This window comes from Diuraphis noxia, unplaced genomic scaffold, assembly GCF_037042655.1.
Source record: "Diuraphis noxia isolate RWA-SAM2 unplaced genomic scaffold, SU_Dnox_SAM2 contig0003, whole genome shotgun sequence".
NCBI lineage: Eukaryota > Metazoa > Arthropoda > Insecta > Hemiptera > Aphididae > Diuraphis > Diuraphis noxia.
The window spans coordinates 82,661,629-82,688,575 of record NW_028301713.1 but is presented as its reverse complement, the minus strand read 5'-3'; the positions used below and the strand labels follow the sequence as shown (position 1 = coordinate 82,688,575).

The 26,947-nt window shown below is 31.0% G+C and overlaps 2 protein-coding genes across 11 annotated transcripts in view; one reads left to right on the top strand and one right to left on the bottom strand.

The window, feature by feature from the left end:
* LOC107173215 (uncharacterized) overlaps positions 1–12,754 on the top strand; it is a 35,785-nt gene extending 23,031 nt beyond the window's left edge. For 3 of the 5 annotated variants that reach the window (XM_015523649.2, XM_089224942.1, XM_089224943.1), the window contains 4 exons: positions 4,705–4,857; positions 6,035–6,246; positions 6,482–6,590; positions 10,617–12,754. In XM_015523649.2, coding sequence (XP_015379135.2) covers positions 4,705–4,857; positions 6,035–6,246; positions 6,482–6,590; positions 10,617–11,479 — 1,337 coding nt within the window. In that variant the 3' untranslated portion in view covers positions 11,480–12,754. The remainder of the gene's footprint in view (positions 1–4,704; positions 4,858–6,034; positions 6,247–6,481; positions 6,591–10,616) is intronic. The other 2 variants (XM_015523650.2, XM_015523651.2) reach the window with 2 other exon arrangements.
* Positions 12,755–18,152: 5,398 nt separating this feature from the next.
* pyd (zonula occludens-like protein polychaetoid) overlaps positions 18,153–26,947 on the bottom strand; it is a 38,463-nt gene continuing 29,668 nt past the window's right edge. For all 6 annotated transcript variants that reach the window (XM_015523659.2, XM_015523660.2, XM_015523661.2 and 3 more), the window contains 16 exons: positions 25,964–26,136; positions 25,654–25,838; positions 25,010–25,267; positions 24,655–24,855; positions 23,622–23,732; positions 23,185–23,248; positions 22,787–23,089; positions 22,426–22,720; positions 22,189–22,360; positions 21,900–22,116; positions 21,666–21,840; positions 20,750–21,007; positions 20,357–20,611; positions 20,058–20,293; positions 19,525–19,774; positions 18,153–19,435 (listed from right to left, as the gene is read on the bottom strand). In XM_015523659.2, the coding sequence (XP_015379145.1) occupies positions 19,061–19,435; positions 19,525–19,774; positions 20,058–20,293; positions 20,357–20,611; positions 20,750–21,007; positions 21,666–21,840; positions 21,900–22,116; positions 22,189–22,360; positions 22,426–22,720; positions 22,787–23,089; positions 23,185–23,248; positions 23,622–23,732; positions 24,655–24,855; positions 25,010–25,267; positions 25,654–25,838; positions 25,964–26,136 (3,528 nt within the window). In that variant the 3' untranslated portion in view covers positions 18,153–19,060. The remainder of the gene's footprint in view (positions 19,436–19,524; positions 19,775–20,057; positions 20,294–20,356; positions 20,612–20,749; positions 21,008–21,665; positions 21,841–21,899; positions 22,117–22,188; positions 22,361–22,425; positions 22,721–22,786; positions 23,090–23,184; positions 23,249–23,621; positions 23,733–24,654; positions 24,856–25,009; positions 25,268–25,653; positions 25,839–25,963; positions 26,137–26,947) is intronic.

Here is a 26,947-nt window from a genome sequence, read left to right as displayed (position 1 = left end):
GTTTTCGAACATACGAAATTGGCAAGTATTATATTATATTATACAGCATCTATTGGTATGGGTACCTATAAATGCAATGCGCGTATGTGTAACGTGTACGCCTCTGCACTCCCATTCGGGATTAACGTTCGGGTTTTAAATAATGTAACGGCAACCTTTTAGCGGACCGCCGCCTTTTGAATACACCGACCGTGATGGGGAGAGAAAAAAGCCAGTGACGATGCCCGTCGGGAGTTGTAAAAAATATTACAAATCCCATTGTTACTCGTATTGTTGCTAATAGCTGGCAAACGAAATCCGCGTTTAGCCATCGCGGTGCTTAGACGGAGTAGGAACATATTATATAGATAGGTATATACATATTATATTAAAATGTACCGTTTCCGCGAAGAGACGGCAGTGTATAATATGTTTTATACAAGTCGATTCTTTTAACAGCAAACTGCACAGTGGCACAATTATCGGTAGTATGCAATTCACTGGAGCCCCAGGTTTTTTTTTTTTGGGGGGGGGATCACGATATTTCTTAAATAATCTTCAGTTACAGCTGAATTGGATACAAACAAAATAATAAATGACTTAGCAACTGTAAGAACAAGAAGAGTTGATTTGTGTTAGATTTTATAAAAAAATAAATATAACCAATCATTATTATATAACTATGACACGTGAGAAAACAATATTTTTAATTTTAAAAAGGTATATCCACCGTTTTTCATTTTTATTAGTAGGTGCAAGAGCCCCAGTCTGGAAATTTTTACATGAGTCCCTTATTATCAAGTTGCGCCACTGAAACTGCACTTATTAATGCGATTGCATTGCTTTATTTGGAAAACGTTAAGATCCGTAGCATACAGAAATATTATAATAAAATATATTAAATATTGACAGACATATTTTTAATAATGATAATAAGCATCAATAGATTATTACCTATACGACTAATGAGCAATGGCTATATACGAGCGTAAGGGCAGAGGCGTGTTAATATTTCGCGTGATGGAAGTTAAAGTCAATGATATTTTTAAACTGTGTTAATAACAGTATAAGTGATTCGTAACTTATGAGGTAAACTTCATACAGACTTATAATTATACTAATTAAACGCAAAACAATTATATCTATTCATATTTCTTATTTGCAATTCGCTACCATATCGTAATAATATCGTATAATGGCTGAATGACATCTTTAACATTTAGATATTATTATGGATAATAAGCTATATAATAAGAGTAATAACTATGTATAAATTATTGATATAAATATTATATACACTATACATGGAATTCTCAAATATTATAGGTACTGGGGCAAGTGGGGCACTTGTAAAATGATAAACTAAGGTAAAAATAACTCGGGAAAATTAAAAACTATTTACGATCTTGCGAAACACATAAATGTTTATATATAAATACCTACAACAGATTTACAATTTTAAATCTAATATTACGGTCCATGTAAAACAATACATTTTTAATTAATGGAAGAACAATATAAAAGACGGTATATGCGCGCTTACACAAAAATGAGATTAATGAAAGTTTAAATTTAATATTCATTGAATAATTAAAATAAATGGATGCATTTATAATTTATTATATTTTAATATGTGCACCACGTAAAATATTTAGAGGATATACTTTTTTTTTGTGTTTACCAATTTGTTTTTTTTTTAACCTGTCGCTTCCTAAATAAAAACGGATAAACGTTTATACTATAAAATATTATAATTAAGACGTGACAATATGACATAATATTATTATAATAGCCACGGAGGAACGGGCCATGTTTGGCATGTTTACCATCGTCCATCGCGATTGTTGCTGTTGAAGTTAAAGAGTTTTAACTTTGAAGGACGGTTTAGCATTACAAATAAGTACAAACATGCAGTACCATTTTCGTAATTTATTTAATTGATTATGATTTTTTGTCTAATTGTCTTTATTAACTATCGACTATTGCTTACCTATAAAAACGTCTTTCACGTATACATATTCTTTAAAAAACGGATTTCTGTCAACCGTTGTACACTTGTTGTACAAATGATACCGACCTTGTTCACCATTTGTATGTCTTTGTTGTCAAACCGTTTATTTTGCATAGAAAGTTCTTAAAATAGTGATAGGATTAGGATACAATAAATATTCTACCACCCATACTTGATTAAATTATTGTTATAAACTCTTCAGAAAATTAACTTCTAAACTTAAAATGTATAATTTATATAAAGATTAAAAAATGGTTTTATTAATATTTGATGTTGACATACAGCTAAGCAGGTGGTATTTAAGTACCAAATTAAATATATTTCTTATATGTGTTACTAGGTATACTACTAATTTAAACGTATCTAACTCGCAAATAAAATATAATATAATTCGTCAGTGATTTAATTATTGATATTTTAAAATTGCATGATCTATCTAATAGTTGCTACTTAGTATAAAGGTATAACTTGTCAGTTATCAAGTTATGTTTCTATTATCACCAATGACCAATTTAAAGTTAGCTATTGTTATCTAGTTTTTTTGTGGCACATTTCACATATTATAAATCTCATAGTAATATTAATATTTTCAATCACTTAGAACCCATTAAATATGATAGTAAATAGTATAACCATTAAACATCAACCAGGTAATAATGGTCAGTTTATAATATTACATTTTTATCTCGATTTAAAAATGTTTCGGGAGCCTACGTGTGTTGTTTAGGTAGGTATGTTTTAATTTATTTTATACAAAAAATATAAATATATTCACATATGTAGATACCATAATTATACCTGAACAGTAAATAAACATATTTTTTTATACCTTTTGAAATTCTTGGAAGATAAGTGTAGTATTATATTAACACTTGATGGGAATTATGGAAACGTTCATAAAACACGTATGTTTCAATTATAAATCGTAAGTACAAGTTTTAATAACAAATTGCTACACTGATTCCTACAAAGTTAATATCGAAATCAAGAAAAAATATTTATATAAATATTAATAAATACTAAATCAGTCTGTGTTTGAAAAGCTGAAGTGCATTTGAATTGTTCACTAAAAATCAATGTACGAACATTGTACATTGTAAATTGTAATATTTGACCTTTATAAGTATAATAATTGATAATAATACATTATAATTTATATGTATAAAGTTCAATTAATGTATAAAAAATGATTATATAGGCAAAGCTTCGCCAAACCCGACAATGGTCTATGATACAAATTCGATATACAATATTACAATGCACAAAAGTAAAAAAAACTTAACCGCTTTGAGTGGAGTTTATTTCTCATATGTATACCAATAACTGTTATGTATGTGTATATACCTAATTAATATACAAATGGCCATGATTTTTTTTGGAGGTTGTACGCATAAATGAAACGGATCAAACATTTCGATCGACTGATTAATAATATTAGTAGGTATATGTATATCATATTATATTACATTATTATTTTAGCATCATATGGCGTCAGAAAAAGACTAAACGATACCTATCAATTTTCACTCAGTTTTCCGATAGGTTGATTTTAAACGCGTGTCCTTTGAGTAGTTATAATATATGTCATACCACTTAAAATATAATGTCATATTATGATATTATATGAAACATTAGAACATAATTATAGTTACGTTCAAAGTTTTAAACTATACGAATATCATCGAAAAATCCATGAAAAGTTAAATTAAAATTTATAATTCAACTTCTCGCTTTTTTGATTTCGGACTTTACCCAGCGCATATATTAATACACATCTGCAGATATACCTACTATAATTCCCGGTAAAACTCCTGCAAATTTACTGAATAAAATAATTGAATTTTAAAGTTATTCACTTTATCTTGTTTGTCCGCTTAAATGTTTTTTATATAGTAAAATATAATATTATGAAAGATCCTCAATACCCTTTTGTATTGTAAACAATGAAACATAGCTATAATAGTCGGCTAGTGTATATTATATTTTTACCGATTTTATACCGTCTGTAGGAGTCCTTTATTCACTTGCTATCTATTTGAAATCTAAAACCAGAGCTTGCTAAAGACAAGAGTGATTATTAAAATCAAGGTCACTTATATCCATTTAAATGCTGCTAGAAAACTATAGTTTTTCTGCACTATATCAATGTTGAGCATGACTGATTTATAAAACCAGCTCGCGGCTCACCGATATTCCAACTTATAGTTTTTACCATCATAATATATCAAATTTAACATATAAAATATCTATATAGGTATTAATCACGGCGCGTCATCGTTAGAATAATAAATGAGTAGTTTAATGAATTACTTAATATTAACATTTTTTTTTACGAATTTTGCTCATAAAAATGTTAAATCTTTGCTATATCGTGATCTGCTGCTACCTGCTGATAAATGAATGTAACGATGTATAAGTATATGTGTGCATAGAAAACTCACGAAACATTAAGATTAATCGTGTTTTAGTGAATATAATTATACGAAAAACAACAATCGTCGAGCTCGTTAATATTAATTAATCGACGAAAATCCGATGGTGCGGAAAAATAATAATAAAATAAACACGTGCAATATAATACACCCCTCACAGCAACACTAATAATTATTATATTTTAGTGTTATAAAAATTATTTGCATTCCTATATTAATAATGATGATGATGTCATGAAATCGAGAAATCGATAATAATCCTAACCATCTGATGATCAGCAGGTGGTTCACCGCTATTTTTGAGCACGTCCGACGTGTTCAACTACCATCACTCGACGCACATGCACATACAACCACCTCCTCATCCACCCCCACACTCGCCGCCGCCTCCACCACCGCCATCGACGATAACCATTAGCAAGGATCATCAGGATGGTAAGAACTATAACAATGTCCTTTGATCAATTAAATATCAAGTAATATTGTTTGGGATTAAAACTAGAAAATTAATATAATCGATAGAACCACTCAACTCTTTGTGCGCGCTTCGTATACTTGATATATAATACCAATAAAATAATGTATATATAATCAATGCAGTACCAAATTTTCTACAAGCATGCAGGTACATAACCAGGATTTTATTTCGGGGAAGTAGTTTGAACCCCATAGACTCTATACGTCTTTGTTTACGAATCATGTCTGATGATTGTTTACTAAAAAAATGTTGAGAGATCTCTTGTATAATTTAAAATTATTTAGTATAGGTACTGAATAATATTATGGTTTGATTTATTACTATAATAGTATAAATTGTATAACATATACTATTAAGTATGTTGGAATCGTAAACTGAAGGAATCTTGAATCAAGTTTCGTCGTTCATTAAAATCGAGATTACAGTCGTGTTATTAGAAGATTTAAAATTTAAAATTTATATCAAAATGTTGTGTACACTGTTGCTATAATAGACAAAATATAAAAGTGTAATAAATTATTTAACATAATATCTACACGATAACACAAGTGGTGAGTAATTTTTGGAAGAATTTTTGCCAGAAGCAATTAAATTCAGGATAATATTTGTCAGGAATGCTTTTATGATGATATAACTAATATTAATTAATATTAGCCTCTCTCAATACGTTCTTTCAAATTATCTTGTGAGACGAAATCGGTAGGGCTCATAAATCGTTCGTATTAAATTTCCATCAATATTTTGTTTCTATTTCATTGATAATTTAAATGACACTGTAAAAGTATACACTATAAATACATCATTGATTATTGATATCAGATACAAATAAGTTGGTTGGTAGAAAATAATTAATTTATTAGGGAATTGAATGTGGATGTATAAATAATTTTAAAATATTGATAATCCTAAAATATTTTTTTAACAATTTTTTATTATAAACTTTATTTTAATATTTTTTAAATCAAAAAATTAATTTTGAAATTATTTATGATTGACCATACTTTACATATTTCTAGTCAAATTTTCTGTGATCCATAAAATATACGTAACTATATAGAATATATATAACATATTTTAGGGCGGGAAAATTTAATATTATTATTATTTATATTGTTGTTTCGATCGTGTGTACAGGAGATGTCTCAGATTTAAAGACGGTCACATCTTTAGGCCACGACGGTAGTGGAGGAGGGTACGCCGGAGTCGCTGCGCCACCGCAACCCCAGCGCAGGGGTGCGTTGCAGTTGTGGCAGTTTCTGGTCACGTTGCTGGACGACCCAAACAACGCGTCATGTATCGTTTGGACCGGAAGGGGCATGGAATTTAAGCTGGTCGAACCGGAAGAGGTACCTAATAAAAAAATAATATTATGACAGTTGCATTCTATTAAAATACACATTATTTTTATTATACGATTTACCTAAACCATATACAGAATTTAAATATGAACACATCGTAATTTTATAAAAATTGTTCGTTTTAACAATTTGGATAATTTATACTACGAGTAAAAATAAATTATTTATTTACTTTATTCATATTATTTGTTTACACGATTTACTGATTTATGCACAATCGCAGGTAGCTAGACGATGGGGATTACAGAAGAACAGGCCGGCAATGAACTATGACAAATTGAGCAGGTCGCTCAGGTATTATTACGAAAAAGGGATCATGCAAAAAGTGGCTGGTAAGTAGCTGTTTAACATGTTGATTTGTGATTTTTCACAAATTTGGAAAATAAAACGATGAGATTCAGAGATTGTATATTTTATAATAGTATAATAAGATATTTTTAAATGTCAAATTGTCATAGTTAATTATTAGTTATACTAGCAGAGAAGTATCTCATAATAAAAAAGAAAAATTATAATTAGATCGTATGTATATATTTACGAGAGATAATGATTGCGGTAAACAGCTTCTCCCTATTATTGTTTTTTATAACATTTTATCTGTTGCGGGGAATATTGAGATTCAGGGTAGTTATTCTATAAAGTGTCCAGTCATTATGTAGAATGCCTGCAGAATTTCTTAGGGAGTATCTATATGAATAATTATTTAAACATTTCCTAATATATACTGACTGTTATTTTGAAAAAATATCAATGCAATTCGTAATGAACCGGCGGTTTATCCCGGGCAATGTGAACAAATTTAAAATATATGTATTCATATATATATATATATATATATATATAGTTAGTGTACATTATTGGTATGTTTACAAATAAATTTGTTAAGTTGTGCACAATTCTAAAAACTAGTAGTTTTATTCGTGTTTGGTTGCTATATTTTAGTTTATTAGTTATTAATTATTAGTATATATATAGATTATAGGTAATTCAAAGCGATAAAGGGTTGTAGTAACTTGTGTTTGAATCACTATCATTTATCTAGGTATATGAAGATATAGCAACCTTATAACAACTATCATATAACTCTATTCTCAGTTTTATATGATTTTGACACTTTAACATTTCCAAAACTTAGTCTGCCAAAACCTAACAGATTATCCTTATAGGGTTATCTATTCAACAATATACAAATATTATATTATCATGCGATGCGGTATACAGTTGCAATTATAATTATATAAATTTTATAAAAATGGATACCGTAGTACTTGCCGTAAAATAAACAGATATATATCCAGCTATTAGTAGAAAAATTGAAGACAACACTCGAGAATTCACTGCATCATTACTGCTCTATGTCACAACTTACAGGAGGTGATAACTGGAGATCAGCCCCTAAAACCATTGCAAAATTAGCTGAGTCACAAAAACGTTTACAGACAATAGACAGCTTCCCAAAAGAATAATTGTCTAGCTATACGCCTACGCGGCTATACGCATATCCGCGTATGAACTGCAACTATTTTTGATCCCCTTATTGACTATACTGTTGCACCAGTGGTGTCAAATTCAGTTCTGACGGATTAACGAGGCACTACAATACTATATAATATATTGTTTTCGAAATACGTACATATATCCAAGCCACTGAGAGCTTTTCTCGAGATGATCAGTATCAATCATAATCGAGACTGAGAGAAACAGAGAGAAATTAATATATTAATTGTATATATATACTACTGCGGATAGGTATAATGAAAAGACAATAACGACGGTGGAGAGCGTTTGCAGAGAGTGAGCTGCGATGGACTCGGACAAATCACAGTATATATAGATATAACAATGTACACACTTATATCATAATATGTAGAGTACAATATAGTGCGTACAATGGAGGCATCATGGAGCCAATCTAAACGACTTGTCTATTTAATATCCGATGAAAACCTGCAACGGCAGCAATATTGCATTGCATTCAGCTCTCCACCACCTCTCAATAAAAGTTAAAATTTTACAGTTTGAAAACAAATCTATGATTATTTCGTGTGTGTATATTGAACATAATAAATATTAGCCAACTTAACTTTAAAATACGCGGGCGTGATGTATATATGTTATAAACCTATTAATTTGTCACTTTGAAATTTCTTTAATTTCCTCGTGCGTAGTCTGACGTCGTTGACTGTGATTTCTGCACCGTGAACTCGGGGTTCTTACAACCTATATCGGATATATCATAAATAATATTATATAACCACCCGATAACTGCCATCTTCAGACTTCCTCAATCACCAGACAGTCGGTGATATAAGTATATATAGGTATTAGGTAATATCATCTATATGGATATTCATTTAGCAACAAATACTTAACAAGTACTGAGATTTATATATATTTGTATATTTGTGGTTTATACCCGAGGAGTTTGGTTTTGAAAAAAAATCACTGTCGGAAATTAAAATAACAAATCAATTTAATAAAAATAATTGTGTTTTGCGTAGACCTGATTAAACCAAAGTGTTTTTATTACTTTTTATTCCAATTAGGTTTTTGTAAAAAAAATATATCATGTAATAACTACTATACCAGCCCGAGTATTTGTAGACACTATCTTAATGATACAAACTTATATATATTAGGTATATTATAACTAGGTGTAACGAAAACAATTTTAGTTGGAACTTATCCAATCGTTGAGTGGTTTTTATAAAACATATACAGCACACCGGGCAGGTTAGTTTCAATTTAGTGTTCTCTGTGATTCTGTCACAGGAAAATTACATGATGAAAATAAAATCCTCCCGTTATTGTGTCGCCCGCGGTGTCGGTTAATGATAATTTAGTAGATAAAAAGAAAAATTTTAAAAATCCGGCTATTATCTTGGTATATAGCCATATAGGTATAGTACCATTATCTTGCTGGTAACTAATTAATATTGGTATAAAACATTTGCTACAATTATATGAATTATGATGTATAATTATTTTATCCTAAACCACCAACTTTATGATAATCTCACATTGCGGGCAGTAGACAGTTACGATTTTTTAACGACAGCCTACGTACACTGAAAACCTCCATTAATCAGTTATTTTTCTTATGTAGAAGACGTTACACCAGCGTGTGTTGTCTCCGTCGACCGTCTTACAAATATAAAACATATAGCAAAAACCGATTTTTGCGGGAACGAACCATTCGGGCTGTATACCACAAGTTAAATGATCAAATGTCAACACGATAAAAAGGAGAATGTTTAATATTCAACGTTGTTTTTATTTTTTCCGATATCGCAAATAAAAAACAAGTCCTTAATGTTTGAAAATTCATTATTCAATCGATAACTTTTTTTTTCAAGTTTTGTTATATATATATTTTTAATTATAAAAACAACGTTGCACAGTAAATGTTCTTCTCTTTATAGCTTAAACATTTGGTTGCTTAGCTAGTTCAGACTATGATCATCCCCGAGTGGTTGTTTCCCACGCAAAACAGTATTTGCTACATTCTACATATTTTATAAGACCGAGACAACATACACACTTCATGCCGGTGAAACGTCCTCTTAATGAATCATGAGCATAATAAATTGATTATATGACGTAATCGTCATAACAACCGTTGTAAAAATGTAATTTCTGTTGAAAATGTTTTGTTATAGAATATTAGAAAGGATGTGTATTTCTTCAACCTGCATGGACGGGTAAATAATAGCATTGAGTATACATATATATATTGTATAATATAAAATGCAATAGTTATAGCAGGTACCTAAACATGTGCATTGTGTGTAAAAATATGTATTCGGCCCTCAATCACAAAATATGTCGGACGTCTGTGTTTTATTTATATATAATATATATACATTATTTTACGATCTCATCGTTTTGTTTTCGATACAGAAAACAAACCGTTTTCCAATAAATATAACAAGCGATGTATAGCGAGTTACACCGTACACACTTACGCGATAATAATAATAATAATAATAATAAAAATAATATTTCTATACTGCAATATGTAAGCGCGCAAACGTCGGTCGCCCACGGCGTGTGTGTTTGTTCGTTTGGACAAACACAATAATATAACATACCTAATAATTATATATATATGTGTATAATATTGTGTTACCTATATATTATGTTTTGCACGGGGTGGCCAGGGGAGGGTACGTATAACTCAACGTATATATTTATATATATAATATATGAGCAGAGAGAGGCGGCAAAAAGGCATTGCTCACGCATTATGTAATATTATGTATGTATGTATACGCTCCAGCGTTTGTGCACACTCCCGTGCGCACGGTGTTTGTGTTTACTTGCGTAGTGACGGTTGCCTCTCTTTAATTGTTTGCCAGGAGAACGGTACGTTTACAAATTTGTTTGCGACCCCGAGGCGCTCTTCAACATGGCGGCCACGTACGATTACGCTGCAGTATCCGATACGTCCGGTGGGCACGGTGGCGTCACTACCTCGACCGCGGGCCATCACCATCATCTGCACCATCGCCATCACCACCATCATCACCAGCAGCTGGCCTCCAGGTACGCCGCTGCCGCTGCCGCAGCCGCCGCTGCTGCTGCGGCCGCCGCTACCGCCGCGGCAAACATGCACACTGCAGGCGGTGCAGCTCCGCTGGTGTACGGTGGTGGTCCGCCTCCAACGGTTGGATCTGACGTCAACGGTGGTGGCTCTTACGCTTGCACTTACGGTGATGGCGGTGACGGGGGAGATAAGTCCGTCACGGTCGTTACCATCACGACTGCAGCGTCGACGAACGCGACAGCTACTCCCCCCACGTCATCACCGTCACTGTCGTCGTCCACGTCGTCTTCGTCGTCCACGTCATCAATGGCCGACGGCGGTGCCGTCAAGACCGAAGCCGGCAGGGACTGTAAGTCAACGGTGGCGGTGGCCAGTAGACGTCATCACCATCACCAACTCCAAAGACCAGAAATGGCGGTCGACCGACACCTACACCAACACCATCTTCAACACCATCAACAGCACCACCACCATCAACTACAACAGCAGCAGCAGCAGCAACAACAACAACAACAACAACAACAACAATTACAGCATCAACGTCACGAAGAAGAAATGACCATCGATCATCGCCATCACCAACATAATCATCCCGCAATGGTGATCGACACAGCCACCACCACAACGGTCGGTGATGAACCTGGTTATTGGTCAGCTGGCGTTTTCGTCCGATAATATACTTACATAATATTTATTTTATAGTGGGGCCGTAAGTTTAGTTGTTTAGTAAGTATACATCGATACGTATGTTGACTGTTTTAATATTGTTATAGATTGTACCTCGTCCGATGTCTCACGACTTATTTTGAGTACTTCAATAGTTTGATGTTGTACATCTAAAAACGACCAATTAATATAATATAAGTATGTATAATGACTAATACGATTTCTAATCATTTTGGGGAGAAACCTCGGATTATTATAGATGCAAGGATTGCAAGGCCCCGAGGGACCCTAATTGTCTAAATTTTAAAAATGGATTTATCACATAATATAACTAAACGATTAGATCGTTATTACAAACAGATATTTGATGACAATTAGATAAAGTTTTTGAATTGGTAACAATTGGCGTGTTTTGTGAAAGTATATCGATCATTCCAAGTGACATATTTTCCGAATCCCCATTTCTCGACTTTTCGTACTTAATTAAACTATGTATTAATAAATAAATATTTATATTATATACAATATATACCGTCCTACGAGAGAAAACGCTGATTCTGCGCATCCCTACGTAACACCCTATACCGTCGAAACCGCATCCACTATGTCGGGCGTGGTCGCGTGGATGCGCAAAACCTGATTTTCGTCGGGCCGAGGCGCGTGTTCTCTAGATGGACAAAATAAAGTTTCTATTTTAATTTTATAATAGGAGCCTCAAGTATAATAATTTGCTTGAATCAAGAAATATTCTAATCAAGAAAGGATAAAATCTATTATCCATACTATATATTTCAACTTCATGTTTTTCAACAAATAGACTTAAACCTAAAGACCTTAAAGTAGAAATTATTTAAATATTAAGTTTTGTTTTTATCTTTATAAACATTCCTATATTTCTATATCTAGTAAAATATTTGAATTTGTAATTTTCTATTAAGATCAAAGAGTAATATTATTTATCAACTATTAGGTGCATTTAATATGTGTAAACAATTAACCGTTAGTAGTTTATATCTTATATAACTAAAAACTTAATAAATCATTGACTGAAAATCTCAACATTTCGTACTGTAACGAAATGTAAATTACAGTAAGTTTTCAACTCACGTCTAGTCATATTAACAATAATTATTATAAAAATGTTTAGATTAAAGATTAAATCTACACTACACTATAACGTAGAGATACATATTATATATTGTATACCTATATACTGGCAGTGATGTTAGATGTCAGTAGGTATATAATAGTTTAATAAATAATAAATAATTAAACATTGGTAACTTTAATGACTATATTATTAATTATTATTGTACTTTATTATGATTTTCGTTTGATCTTCAATTTGCAAATCATCTGTGTATTATAACTTATCACTTATAACCAAACGAATAAGTTATTAACATTTTAATCGGATACACCTCGTGACCTAGTGCTGTAAGTCTGTATGTAAATTTCTATCTACCAACTAAAACTCATAAGTCTATAAGTATTCTAATACTTAATAGTCTACATACAGATAGGTACTTTATCTTAACTCTAAACCACACTTTTCTAATATTATATAATTAATAATTATATATAATATATATATCTGATTCAAATAATAAATTTATTATTATTATTTCATAATAATAGAAATATCGATATATCGGCGTGTCTATGAATCGATGTATAGAGCATACAAGTTACTATAAAATATTTAAAGTAGACTGCAGTATTTCATATTTTATGTGAGTGTGTAAAAAAATTATTAGTTATTACGAAACAACTTAACGAAATATGTATAGCATTTTTGCTGAAAACATTTTAAAGCTATTGTATATAATATTATTAGACATTACTACATTAGTTATCATATTATTATATGTATATTTTATTAATATAGATAACAGAATAAGACTTTAACAGTATGAACAAATGTTTTTTTATGTGCAATAAACTATATAATATTATATATATTATATATTGTTATAATTTTATAAATATCTACAACCAATTTTCAAATATTTTATCTAAAGTCTTAAATCTTGTAAAATTAAAAATATATAATAATTTAATTTTTTATTATAAGTACCTAAAACAGAAAAGCTTTAAAATTGTTTTTATTTATTGGAAATTGGAATAGTTGGATGTTCATGTACTTTTTATGGTACACTCAGTGATAACTTAACAGCTATTTTTACGAACTTCTTCTTTGAATTTTGGATCGTTTAATTTACAATTGAATATATTACAAATTATTTACCCATAGGGTGTCCCGCGAGGATTTACCCATTGTGATATCTCACGAAATAATGGAGATATAAAAATTCTGGTTTTGTTATAAGACTTACGGGGATAAGGACAACAATTATTCATTTTTAAATTTAATTTAAATGTTTTGGTAAAAAATTAAAAAATGTATTTCTTTATTTAATTATTTCCAAAAAAAATGGCTATAGCCATTTTGTAGTGTTTATTTTTCTGAAAATATTAACGTTTAAAAACTTCATTTTCATTAATTTTAATATTTTTTCTAGTTTTGAAGAAATAAAACATGATTATAACTAGACATACGCACACTGGAAGTGTTAGGCCGGCTGTACGAAAATGCGCGCGGCGCGGTGTGTGATATGTTTGATAACACTACGGTGTTAAATAATTCGCAATTTTCTTCAAAACTAAAAGAAAAATTAAAAATAAAGAAATTAATGAAAATAAAATTTTGAAATGTCAATATTTTCAGAAAAATAAACTCTACAAAATGGCTATAGTTGATTTTTTGGAAATAATTAAATAAAAAATATATTACTTAACTTTTTTACCAAACATTAAACCATGAAATAATTGTTGTTCTTGTCCCTGTGAGTCTCATTACAAAACCATAATTTCGATATCTCCATTATTTCGGGAGATATAACAATGGGTAAATCCTCGCGGGACACTCTGTTTTATACAGACTGTATAGTTATGGTAAAATATGTATTATGAGGTGTGTAATGTGTAAATTATGAATCCAAGAAAAACCTAACCGACCAAGTGCCAGACTTAAAAAAGTTTACCTATGGAAGTAGATAATATCTAAACTGGGGTCACAATCCTCCTCTTTTTTAGTCCATAATTTTATAAATAAATACACTTATGTGCAACAAACCAACAAATCTACGGGCATATATCAATTGCGCCGAAAATCGCAGGTAAAAAAAGAAAAATTATGGGATAGGAAAAAGGTATACATCAACTGCGCCGATCGATATTCCAATGTTATAAATTGTGTACGTCAATTGCGCCGATCGATATTTGAATGTAATAAATGGTGTACGCTGATCGATTCTTAAATATATATATAAACGTCTATAATATTATTTCTATTACAACTAAAAATCGGTTTTTACGTGTTTTAATCTAATATATCTTTATCGTATATCTATTATCTATAGGTATCATAGGTAAGTTTGAATTATATTATTTCATTACTTGAAGATAAAACAAATTACAAAATGTGGACAAATACCGTGTTATAGGTTATAGGTAAATCCATAGTATTGTGCAGTACAATTCCACGCGTTGTTCGTATAGTTGTCGTGACTCGTGCTTAAATTTATAATGGAAATAGTATTAAGTGAACGTGGTAATGAACTAATTATTTACCAAAATTATAAATTTTCTTTTAAGGAACTTACAAAAAAAGGGCATAAATGGCGGTGCGCACACAAAAGTTGCAATTCTAAACTGAGCGTTAAACCAATGGACAAACGAATTGATACGTTCTGTGATTACCTTGTTGATACATATATTAGTGAAGATGCAACTTTCCCACCGTATCTTTGGGCATCGTGTAACATATCAGGCGAAAGAACGACAAATGCCTGTGAGTCGTTTCACTCAGCATTTGGTAAATATTTTTACTCACCACATCCAAACATTTTTATTTTTTATGAAGTTTTAAAAATTATTCAACTTCAATCATACATAAAAATAAATAGCATCGAGAAAGAAAATAAGAATAAAAATCATAAGAATAAAAAACAAAAAACCATAGTTGAAGATAATATGTCCAAGTATTTAAATGGAAATTTAGATATGTTTGAATTTGTACAACGGATAAGCTACCACTACAAAAAATGATTATAAGGTAATTAAATATAAATCTATTTTTATATCTACATTTTCTAATTTTAATTTAATTTTTTTAGATTGAGACTAAGGTTCAAGACACTTCATCAGAAAGATAAATTTGTATGTAATATATATTGTATGTAAATTATTTTTATTTAAATTTACTTTTTAATATATAACTCTTTTAATACCAGCGCAATAGATGTACTCCTTATTAATATACCTTTTTTATGCCAGCGCAATAGATGTATACCTTTTTTATACCGGCGCAATAGATGTATACTATACAGGTAGTATCCCAAATGCGGCGCAATTGACGAAACCCCCAAATCTACAAATCTCTTTTAATTTTATTGCTCATGTCTTCACTTGGCTAGTTTCTGATTATGTATTTTTGGCATTGTAAACAACTGAAATAAATTTCAACCACTCACTGATTATTTTTTTTTTTAATTGGCTTAGTGATAAGAATAAAATTGAAAGAAATTTTGTTGCACATCAATGTATTTGTGTATAAAATTTATTGACTAATGAAACTGCAGATTTGGCAGCAATATAGATAAAAGATAAATACTAGTTAAAGTTAATACTTTGAAAGGCAGACTTTTTCGATTTTCAATCAGACAATAACTAACTTCCATAGTTCCTTGTGTTGAAAATGCTTAATACAATGAACTCAATATTTTACAATGTCCTAAGCTAGGTACTTAACACTTAAGTCTAGGTTTTCAAATTTCTTAGTATTTCAGATCTCAAAAATCCATATCAAGAGGAAGCCGTTCATGTAAAGGTACGTTGGTATAACTCTACTACTAGAGCACTACTACTTTGCTTGCACATTTCTGTAGGCTCGGATAGATAATATTAATATTTTAGGTAATATAAGTTTAGGTTACAGTTATAAATTAAATATTATTTACGGTGTTGAATATATCTTTTATGAAGTAAGTATTAAAATAATGCAATAAATACAAGCCGCGTAGGTACAATGACAATGCGACGTAATATACTAATATAGTAATATACTATACATATTGTATGCACCGTATATTTACTACAATAGTTCCGTCACTGACGAAGGTTGAGAAAATAAACATCGCTCCAGAATGAGCAGTGAGCACAATTGTCGGCAGTCGGCCGACCGCTGACTACGAGTAGTGGGCGTGGCTTAAACGTCACTTGCCTGCGCATCGCGAAAACAATTAACAGCGCGTTCTCTTGGCCGTTGTGATGATGTATGCGTTTCGCTTTTGGTGTAGCGTCCTCTTAATAATACCTATTTATTTACATAAAAACCTAATATCTTATAAATAAAATATAATTTTTAAACACATGTAGATACCAATAATAATTAATATTATGGTGGGAAATCTTTTTTGAAAAATTAATATTACATTTTATTTTATCTTAATCTGTAGGTGATGAGATATGTTTGTAGTCTGAATAGAGATGGGCTAAACAGATTACAGATACCTATCATGTTTAAATAAATAAATATTATAACATTCATATTTGTAGTTAATACATTATTTCACTGCCCATAAAATAAATCTCAGGATTCAGGATATATATATATATATATATATTTAACAATTTGAAATACACAATCTGTACAAAATATGGTACAATAAGTATATATGATATGAAAATAGTAGCATGAATATTTTGAATTAAGAAATCACCCATTGGTGACACTTGGCTGGGAATTAACGCTGTCCAGAGTCTAGAACTTTATGGAGACATATAATTTTTTTTTTTTTTTATTGATCTTGAAATTATTAATAATCTCTGCTTCGACATCTGAGGCCGTTAGCATAACATTTAATATCATACTAGAAAAAAAAATATTTAGGTATATACAATAAAAAGTACATAAAAATGAATAATTACAGTTTTTAGTCTTAAAATCTTATTGCAATTGGAGAATTTATGTGGCTTTGAAAAAATGTAATTAATGGTGCTTACATTGTTGTCAGGATTTGGACTAAGACTATTTCCAATGTCATAGCTTATATTTAGTTCTTCTCTTAGTTTTTCATGCATTTTGCATTCTTCAAAGATATGTTTGTTATTGTGGTGATACATGCTTGGTATATTGATTGGTCATCTTTTGCCATCAAATATCGATTTACATTTAATCTGTGTGTGATATGACAGGCAGATATATAATTTTATATATTAATAGCTGAACCCGTGCACTTCGTAGCCCGTCAAAAATCCTACCTCTTATATGTCTCAAACTGTGAGTAAAATTTGCTACTTGTCGTTATGCTAGCAGTATATTTTTATACATAAGGATAGATAACGGTTAAAAATATAAGGTAAATAGTAAGGTATACTAAGAAGGATGGTGAAGTCAGAATTAAGTGTTTTCACAAGTTAAAAATACTATGTCCAGTAAAGTAGTTAACTATAATAAGGAAAATATGCGTACATTATGCCTAATTGTATTTATTTTAATAAAATAACTGAGAAACTATTTTTTTTATGAGCATAATGGGAAAAAAGGTAAAAGTAAAACATAAATAAATTTGTTTATTTAATGTTTTTTTTTAAATCTCAATCAAAATAACTGAAAAAGTTTTATTCAGAAAAAAATATTTAATTACTCTAATAACATAATTATATAAGTATTTATATTTATGTATAGTTGAAGCATATTTTAACATAGTAATGATAAAAAAAAATCTTATACAGATAAAAACTTAAGTTAAATAGAAACTATTAAAAGTATTCATACATAAAATAATAATAATATTGTAATAACATTGTTTAAAACGTACTTGTAACTTAAAATTTAAGATAATAGACATAAGATAAAACCATAATAGTACAAAATCACAAAACTATTCAAATATATTTTTGAACTCCAATTCTTTTGGAAAGTAAAATAGTCTATAAGACATATTTTGTTTAATTCGCTTTTTTTATATATTAAAAGGGCAAGAAATACAAATAAGGCACAAATATTTGAACATTTTAATAAATTTTAACATAAAATAAATTTATAGAATTATAATTTAAAAATTTGATCTGATAGTCAAATACTATTAACTTGACCGACAATTTTTTTTTTGTTCAACCAAATGGCACTGTTTGTAAATTCAGTGCATAATCAATATTTTTCAGACTTTAGTTGCTTGTTGCAATATATACAAAATAATTTTAACTTTTGTTGATTTAGTTAATCTTGATGGACGATACAAATTTTGTAATAATTTAAATAATAATAATAACAAACAACTGAGTTTACTTATCAGTAAAATATGAATATATAAAAAAATATACACAAGACTTAACAAGAAATAAAAATAAAAATAAATTACTGTCAATCAGTCCATCAATTGAAAAAAACAAATTTATGAACATTTTATAAATATTTATATATCATAATATAAAATTTTCGATGAGATAAAATGTTAGGTAAGCGTTTATGCTCATTCGAACCCGGTCAAATTATCTTTAAAATCTGACCGGATACTGTCGTTGTCACCGAAGCGCATCCACATTATAGTGTCCACTACCGTTTGACATCCTATGATCGCCACCATTAGAAATTCTATGATCACCGCCATTTAACATTCTATGATCGCCTCCATTCGACATTCTATGATCACCAGCTACTGATGGCTTCTTGTATAATTCAAATGCGCTACCTCGTTGGTCACGGTGTTGTGTTAAATCCAGTGCATTTGGATCTCTATGGTGTTTGTAGTATATATGGTTACGATCCATTTGTTGAGAAGGCTGTTGCCCATTACCACCTCGTCGATCATAACCCCTATCTAAGCTACTACCATGACCAGAATCAGCAGTATTTACGTCTGTTGATTCTGATGAGTACTTGCTAGGTGATGACGGCATCTAAACATATTAGTTTAAAATTAAAATATTAAAAATATTCAACAATAAATAATTTATTGAAGATAACACCTATTATCAAAAATACTTACCCCATTGGACATATGTGATGAATAAGTGCTATCTGCCATGCTGAATGATTTTGAGTGCTGGAAACCAGCTGGAGGGGGTTGATAATACTGCTGTTGTTGTTGCTGTTGCTGCTGAACTGGTGGTCGATAGTTTTTAGGTTTTGGAGGTGGAACAGGTTTATAAGATTGTTGTTGAGGAGGTGATTTTGGCAGTGGAAGGGGTTTACTAGTGGCATACTCAATCATACCTCCAGAAGTACCACCTGGAGGTCTACAAACAAACAAGGTACTATGTAAGTAAACAACACTACACGTGATAAAAATACTAAAATAAATAAACTACAGAAAACTACAATAAACTAATAGGAAATATGTGTTATATCAAAGCTACACAACATATCTTTTATAAGAATAAGCTATATCATTTATTGGATCAATAATATTCAAGCTTCTATAAAATTGTAACATTTTTAATTTTGAAATATCCCTATAAAATCAGAAATAAAAATTGAAGGTATTTTCAAAAAATTTAAAAAAAAATTAAATTTACAGACCTGTATTTTGGATAGTCCGATATTTTAGTGTCAACTGGTTGTTGAGTTGACCTAGTAAATCTATAAGGATCATGATGTCTACCTAAAGTGTTATTGCTGCCAGTCTTAAGATCATCTTGTGAGTTTGAACACAAAGTTGTATTAAGGTTTGCACTACCGTTGCTACCTCCATTCATGCGTACACCATAACTATCATATGATGATACACTGTCATAGCTATTGTGCATATCATACAACTGAAAGATAAACATGGATTTATTTTATACTAAACCAATCTCTAGGATTTTATTATAACATACTTGTTTACTAGTGCTGGTATGGGTTCTCTGATGATGTGGAGTAGCGTTTATGTAATTAGGTATATCTTCCATACCGTTTGGACTGAATAATCTATCTGTGGCTGATCTTTGACCATTATTGCGATTTCCGTGCAATGGCTTTGTGTTTCTATCAACGCGAGGCGGTAGATCTGGTGGTCCGTTACCATTTACCATTAATGTTGTGTGAGTAGGAGGACCAGCCATGCGTAATGTTTGAGGAGGCTCATAGCTCGCCTATTATAATTAATTTGTATTAGATTAAAACAATAAAACAACTAACTTTTTAAAACTAAACACGAAGAAAAACTATCTCCTTCAAATAAAAATGTATTTTATACATTTCTTTATTACAACTTAATAAACAATTCATACCTGTTTAAAAACTGAAGGTGAATATGGCGGAGGTGGATTATAATTAGGAATGGCAGAATCATCCTGAGTTGTAATACTTGGATCACTTGAACTTTTCACTAGTCTTGAACCAATTGCAGATGGACTGGCAGCTGCAGTAGAAGTTGGGGATGCTAATGTTGTGTTACTAGTCTCCATATCACTTTCGGGCGATGATGCATATGACAAACGTAAGGAGGTCATCGGGAATAACAAATCATCAGACAAGTTTTCTTCAGGCTGAACACATAAGGCATGCCACATACACAAAACAATATGTTAGTAACTCACAAATCACAATACATAAATCAGTTAATTTACAAACACAAATTAAACATAAGTTAATAAAAAACACGATTATATGACTTTAAGTAATATAACTATATGATCAAATATCTATAATTAAATATGAATTAGACAGAAAATAGGGATAGAAATATTTTTGTATTATATATTATTTATTATTTGATAAAAAGTTAACAAACTTAGAATTTTTTTGTAATTATCAACTATATACAAAGTAAACACTATTTTATAAAATAAAAGTTAATCAATAACCAGTACGATAAAATCAACTAAAAAATTATTTTTGTTTTATATGAAAGAATAGAAATTTTTAAGTAAACTGTTAATCATGCAATATAAAATTATATTATAAACACCAAAAGTACATACAAGTAGTTAATAGGAACTTCATATGTAACCAAAAAAATCATTTGGTTTTCTAGCATAATCAGTATCACTAGAAATAACATAAGGGTCACAAAACGGATATGACATAGGAAGTAAATAAAGATCAGATAGGAAGTCTACAGTCTATAAATAATATGTATATAGTTTTAGAATACGGTTATTTAAATGTTTGTATCATATTTATGGTAATAACTAATAACAGTACCTTTGTCTCGCTAACCCAAGTTGGAGAACTTTGGTGTTTATCGATTAGTTCACGAAGCTTGCGATACCAAGCGTCTCCTCCATTTAGTGTAAGAGATGAAGTAAATACATGAGACCATACTTTTTCTAATTTTTGACATTGTTCCAACAGCTTTTTACTGCTCTTGTGTGCAGTTCTATAAAATATCATTGATAAATAGTACTAATAGACACACAGTGATTTAATACTCTTTACTTTGGTAACCCAGCACGTAGTTCTTTGATCACTTGTTTGTTGTCGGCACGCAACATAATGACTATAGGATAAAATTGAGCATAGTTTAAACGGTCAACAGCATTTGGAGTGACATCTAACAAAGCATGTTTCCCTCGGTCCATGATATCACGAATAGCACTTAACCGTATAATACCACTGATTTTCTTGCTTCCATCAGTAGTGTTGTTTTCAAGTTCTAATAAATCAATTCAATATATTATAATTGAAAATTATGTCAAAACAGAAATACATTTTTTTAAATACTTACGAGGAGATAAGAATTTGTCAGGGAAATCTTTTGTAAGTTTTTCTCGGGCAATATCTGATATCGGTCCAAACAAAACGACTGGTCGCACAAACCCTGTATGACTCAACACGACCTTTTCATAAGCTGGGAACTTGCTTATACTATCTCCAAATACCACATCATCCCAATTTTCCTATGATTAAAGGTCAAAAAATATTTCATACTTTTCATATAAAATATTATTTATGATATCTTTACCTTGCTCAATGATTTTGATCTGCGGTGATTATGCTTTCGGCGTCTAAAGAAACCGCCTTTATTTTCTGAAGCATTCATCTCTTTTTTAGTAGCATTAAACTGCGCAGTAGCTAGTTCTTCAGCTCTAGCCTTATTTGGTATTATACCTTTTTGCACTTCTTGGTTGTTTCTCCCAATACGGAATACTTGCCAGGAACCAACTACACCATTGTGCAATGTGTCCATTACATGGAACACATCACCTTTGCAGAAGCTCATTTCACCTTTGTTTGGTTGTTCATAGTCAAAATGTGTCCTACGGTGTGCATATATACATATTAAAAACAAGTCAAATCATTTTTTGAACCTGATTATTAATTACTTGATGTGGAACGAATCGCCTCGTTGATTGTTCATTATTTGTTCGTATTGATCACGTCTATGTTGAACGATAAGATGTATTTGATCTTGAAGGCTTAACAAGAATAGCACAGCTTCTTCACGGGTCACTCCTTTCATGTCCATATCATTTACTTTTAATATCTTGTCACCTGGTTGCAGACCTTGGGTGAATGCAGGACTTCCTGGCTGCACAGCAGTGACAAATATACCGACCTCGTTGCCACCTGTCAATCGAATACCAACCGACCCTTCTTTTTGGAACGTAATAAATCGAGGATCGGGCCTGTTGATAAAATTCAAAATTAATTTTTAATTGTTTATCACTATTATAATTACTAATTCTATATTAAATTATTAACTTAATAATTATTAACTTACTTTAAATGTTTTGATTTTTGTGGTAGCGTATCTTCATAAAATTGTCTAGTTGTACTGTAATAGTCTACAAAACAAAAATAAAAATGAAAATAATATTTTAAATAGAGATCTTTTAGTTGTTATAAGATATGTATTCAAGAAATTATTGTGCCGGTGCCGTCAGGATCCCTATCCCTCCCCCCCCACACACGGTTGCTAAGTTTTAAAGACAATAATTTTATAGCTTGGGGATCTTATATAATTTTTTTTGCGGATTTTTTATGATAATTGTGTTACGAGCATGAATGTTGATTTTAAAACTAAAAAAATGCTTAAAACTCGATTAAAAATAAAAATAAAATGAAAGTCCACAAGCCGGCTATGATAGAGACAACATGTGTGTATGTGATTGACGACGTCCTCTTCGCTCTTAAGATTTATTTTTGTATTATTTGTACCTTCGGGTCTCGGTGGTGGCGGCCGTGGAGGTTCCGAGTGGTCTTCAGCACCACTTCTACTACGACCATGATTGTACGCAGGTCCCAGATCACCGTTGTGCAAATTATTGGCTATAAAATAAAACAACGTATTTACTAAATTATGCATAACATTATGCTAACTACTAACACCACAAGGAATGACATCATATACAATTTTAAAGGCTGCAGCTAATATAGCCTAATAAATTGATCGCTACAAATGTAGAAATGTAATAGATTAAATATATAATCTTTAGTAACTTAAAATTTATTTGGGAGTAAACCATTTCCTCGAGTAAACTTGAAAGTTTATAATAATATAATGTCATTTACAATAGACGCGATAAATAATTTTTAGAATCTCTCATAGTATGTGTTGTATTTAACTACCAAGAGGACGTCATATAAGCATATAACACTGGAATTTGTTGTCTCTGTCTAGAAGTGCGGAGCATACCAAAATTACGCTCAGCAGATCACGTGTAGCTTCGTTGATTAAAAATTAAAGTGAATCGACCTATTATGAAACATGATGGTAAGAACATTATCTGCGTTTGTGTGTGTGTTTTTTTTAATATAATTCAATTTTTTTTCAGCAAGTTTTGTGTATATAATATAGCATAAAATAAAAATGCTCATATTTCATTGAAAATTGAATTATCGTAAAAAACCGTATCAAACAAACACAGATAATATTCTTACCATCAAGTTTCATAAGATTCGATTCACTCTAATTTTTAAAACAACTAAGATAGATACACGCGTGATTTGCTGAACGTAAATGTACTATGTTTCTAAGACGAATACAATAGATGTTGCGTCCTCTTAATAATCAATCAAACTAAATACACAATTTATAAATTTGAATTTTCTTGTCAAAGGTCATATTGCAGGGGTTGTGAAAAAACGTATCTAGCTAAATATATATTTGGCATGACGGAAAAAAAAATTAAAATCAATTTATGCTTAGACACATGGGATAGGTACATAGTATGTGGATTATTTTTTATACCAGACGTGTTGTTGTCCATGGCAGATGTGGGTCTGTCCAGTTGGCTCAGGGAAACTGAATCCAACAGCGGATTGCGGGACCGTCCACGTGGCGCCAAATTACTTTTGGCTTCTTCCAGCATGCTCCTGCTGGGTGGCTGTACGTACAAGTTTTGCGATGGATACGCCGACCCGTTGATACCGTCCATATAGTTGTTATTTTCTATATACATTAAACAAACGAAACAAAACAACGGCAATGTTAATAACGCTCAGTTTTGATATTTTTTTTTTTCAAGTCAAGCCAAACATTTTAGCGAAGAGGGCTTCACTTTTAAACGGCACAAGTGCACAACCAAACACATCGACTTATATACCTTTTGTGTGCAGAGACGTCGGTTCGGACGAACCGGAATATTGTAAGACGTGTCCGTTGGCGCTCCCTTCTCGGCGCACAGTCAAACTCAGTTTGTCTTTTGCCGATTCAATGAGTCGCCTGGCTTCTTTGAGCGTCATACCGTCCACTACCGAATGATTGTTGATCTTCAACAGCACGTCACCTTCTTGTAGACTGTTGTCACCATTTTTCGTTCCTTCTTTGATGAAGATTCTACTTCCCAAAACGATTCCGAAATCTAAACGTGATAAAATTTACAAAAATATAAAAATATTTTTAATATTACGAGTTTATATTGCATATAATACAATATGTATCGATCAAATAAATTGCTAAAGTTCATCGTCGAGATTTACGTGTTAAAAAAATATTTTATTAATATTATGTAATATTTTACTAGATTTGATTGGGTTGAATTTTCTATATTTAATATAAATCGAAAAATTATGGTTAGGTATTAAACATTTTGGTTTGAAAATATTTTAAAACGTACGTTCCTTGTAGAATTAAATTATAACTCGTCGGCTTTGACTTATAATATATTCGGCACATAAATTAACGGCACCGTTAAAGTTATTCAACTTATAATGTATAGGTACGTCTAATAATAATCTGAATAATTACCGTCTTTTTTCCTGGTCTTATTCAAATGAATGCGTAACGTGTGTGGAGTGTTTGACGGCAACACCAGACGACGTCTCAACGACAATGTCACGTTTTCGCCACATTCCCTCAATACGGCAACTGCCGTACCGTACTCAACGTTGTCCAGTGACACGCCGTTGGCGGTCATTATCCTGTCGTTAACCCTGCGAGAGTAAGAGAAAAATCAGTTTCCGTCAGATGCAGGGACATCTCAATATACATATATAGTTGGAGAGTTGGGTGCACATTATAAGAGTATTTTCGGTAATAATGTGTAAAACGTTCTTACATGAGCTTTCCTTCTGCAGGACCGGACTTCAATACATCCGACACGGCTATTGACGGGTCACCGTTAGCAAAATGAGGATTGTCTCGGCCACCACTGACCGCAATTCCGAACCCGTAACCAGGCACACGGTTTAGAGTAACTTGATGAAACTCCCAGACGATGCGATCTCCATTCTGCAAAAAAACAAAAACAAAAATGAATTATACTATTAATATATTAATTATTGTTTTCCATTATAATAATATAAAAGGGGTAAAGAGTGATTGATTTTTTTCTTTTTTTTTGGAGGGAGGGGGATTGCATCTATGTCTGTTTTATATATGACACGCAAGAATATAAATAAATATCAAATAACAACAACTCTTAGACAGAAATCACAATAACATTGTACGTGATATATTATAGGGGGTAAATTGTGATGAAAGAGCACAGCAAAATATAGCTACTAACGCGCTATAAGTATCCAGGGTCATAGCTGGAACAAATTTTCGGGGAGGGGGGGTGAACCCCCCATATACGGCCTTCTAAGTATCTGTTGTTTTACAAAGTTGTAGTACAAAGAGTACTGTTCGATAGTTAATAATTATATTGAGCAAATTAAAATATGATAGTAAAAACCTAACAATATTCAATCAAAAATGATATGATATTAATATAATGATTAATATCACAGTTCGTTTAAAAAGTTGTAATATAATAAGTAGGTTGCTCTACCAAAACGTACTCGTTTGACTGAACATCCAACACGGACTTGATGTAGGTATTCTCAATTTATATATATACTGCAATATATATATTATTATGTGACCTATTTAAAAAAAAGATATTCTACTTAAACTTTCAATCATTATTATATAGGCAGGTGTCTACCTCCTATGCCTACTTATAGAAAATCGCATACCTGTAAAACAGCAATATAATCTAGTTTATACGAAGCATTTATATCCATGTAAAGAAGAAAAATCAACCAGATATCATACATAT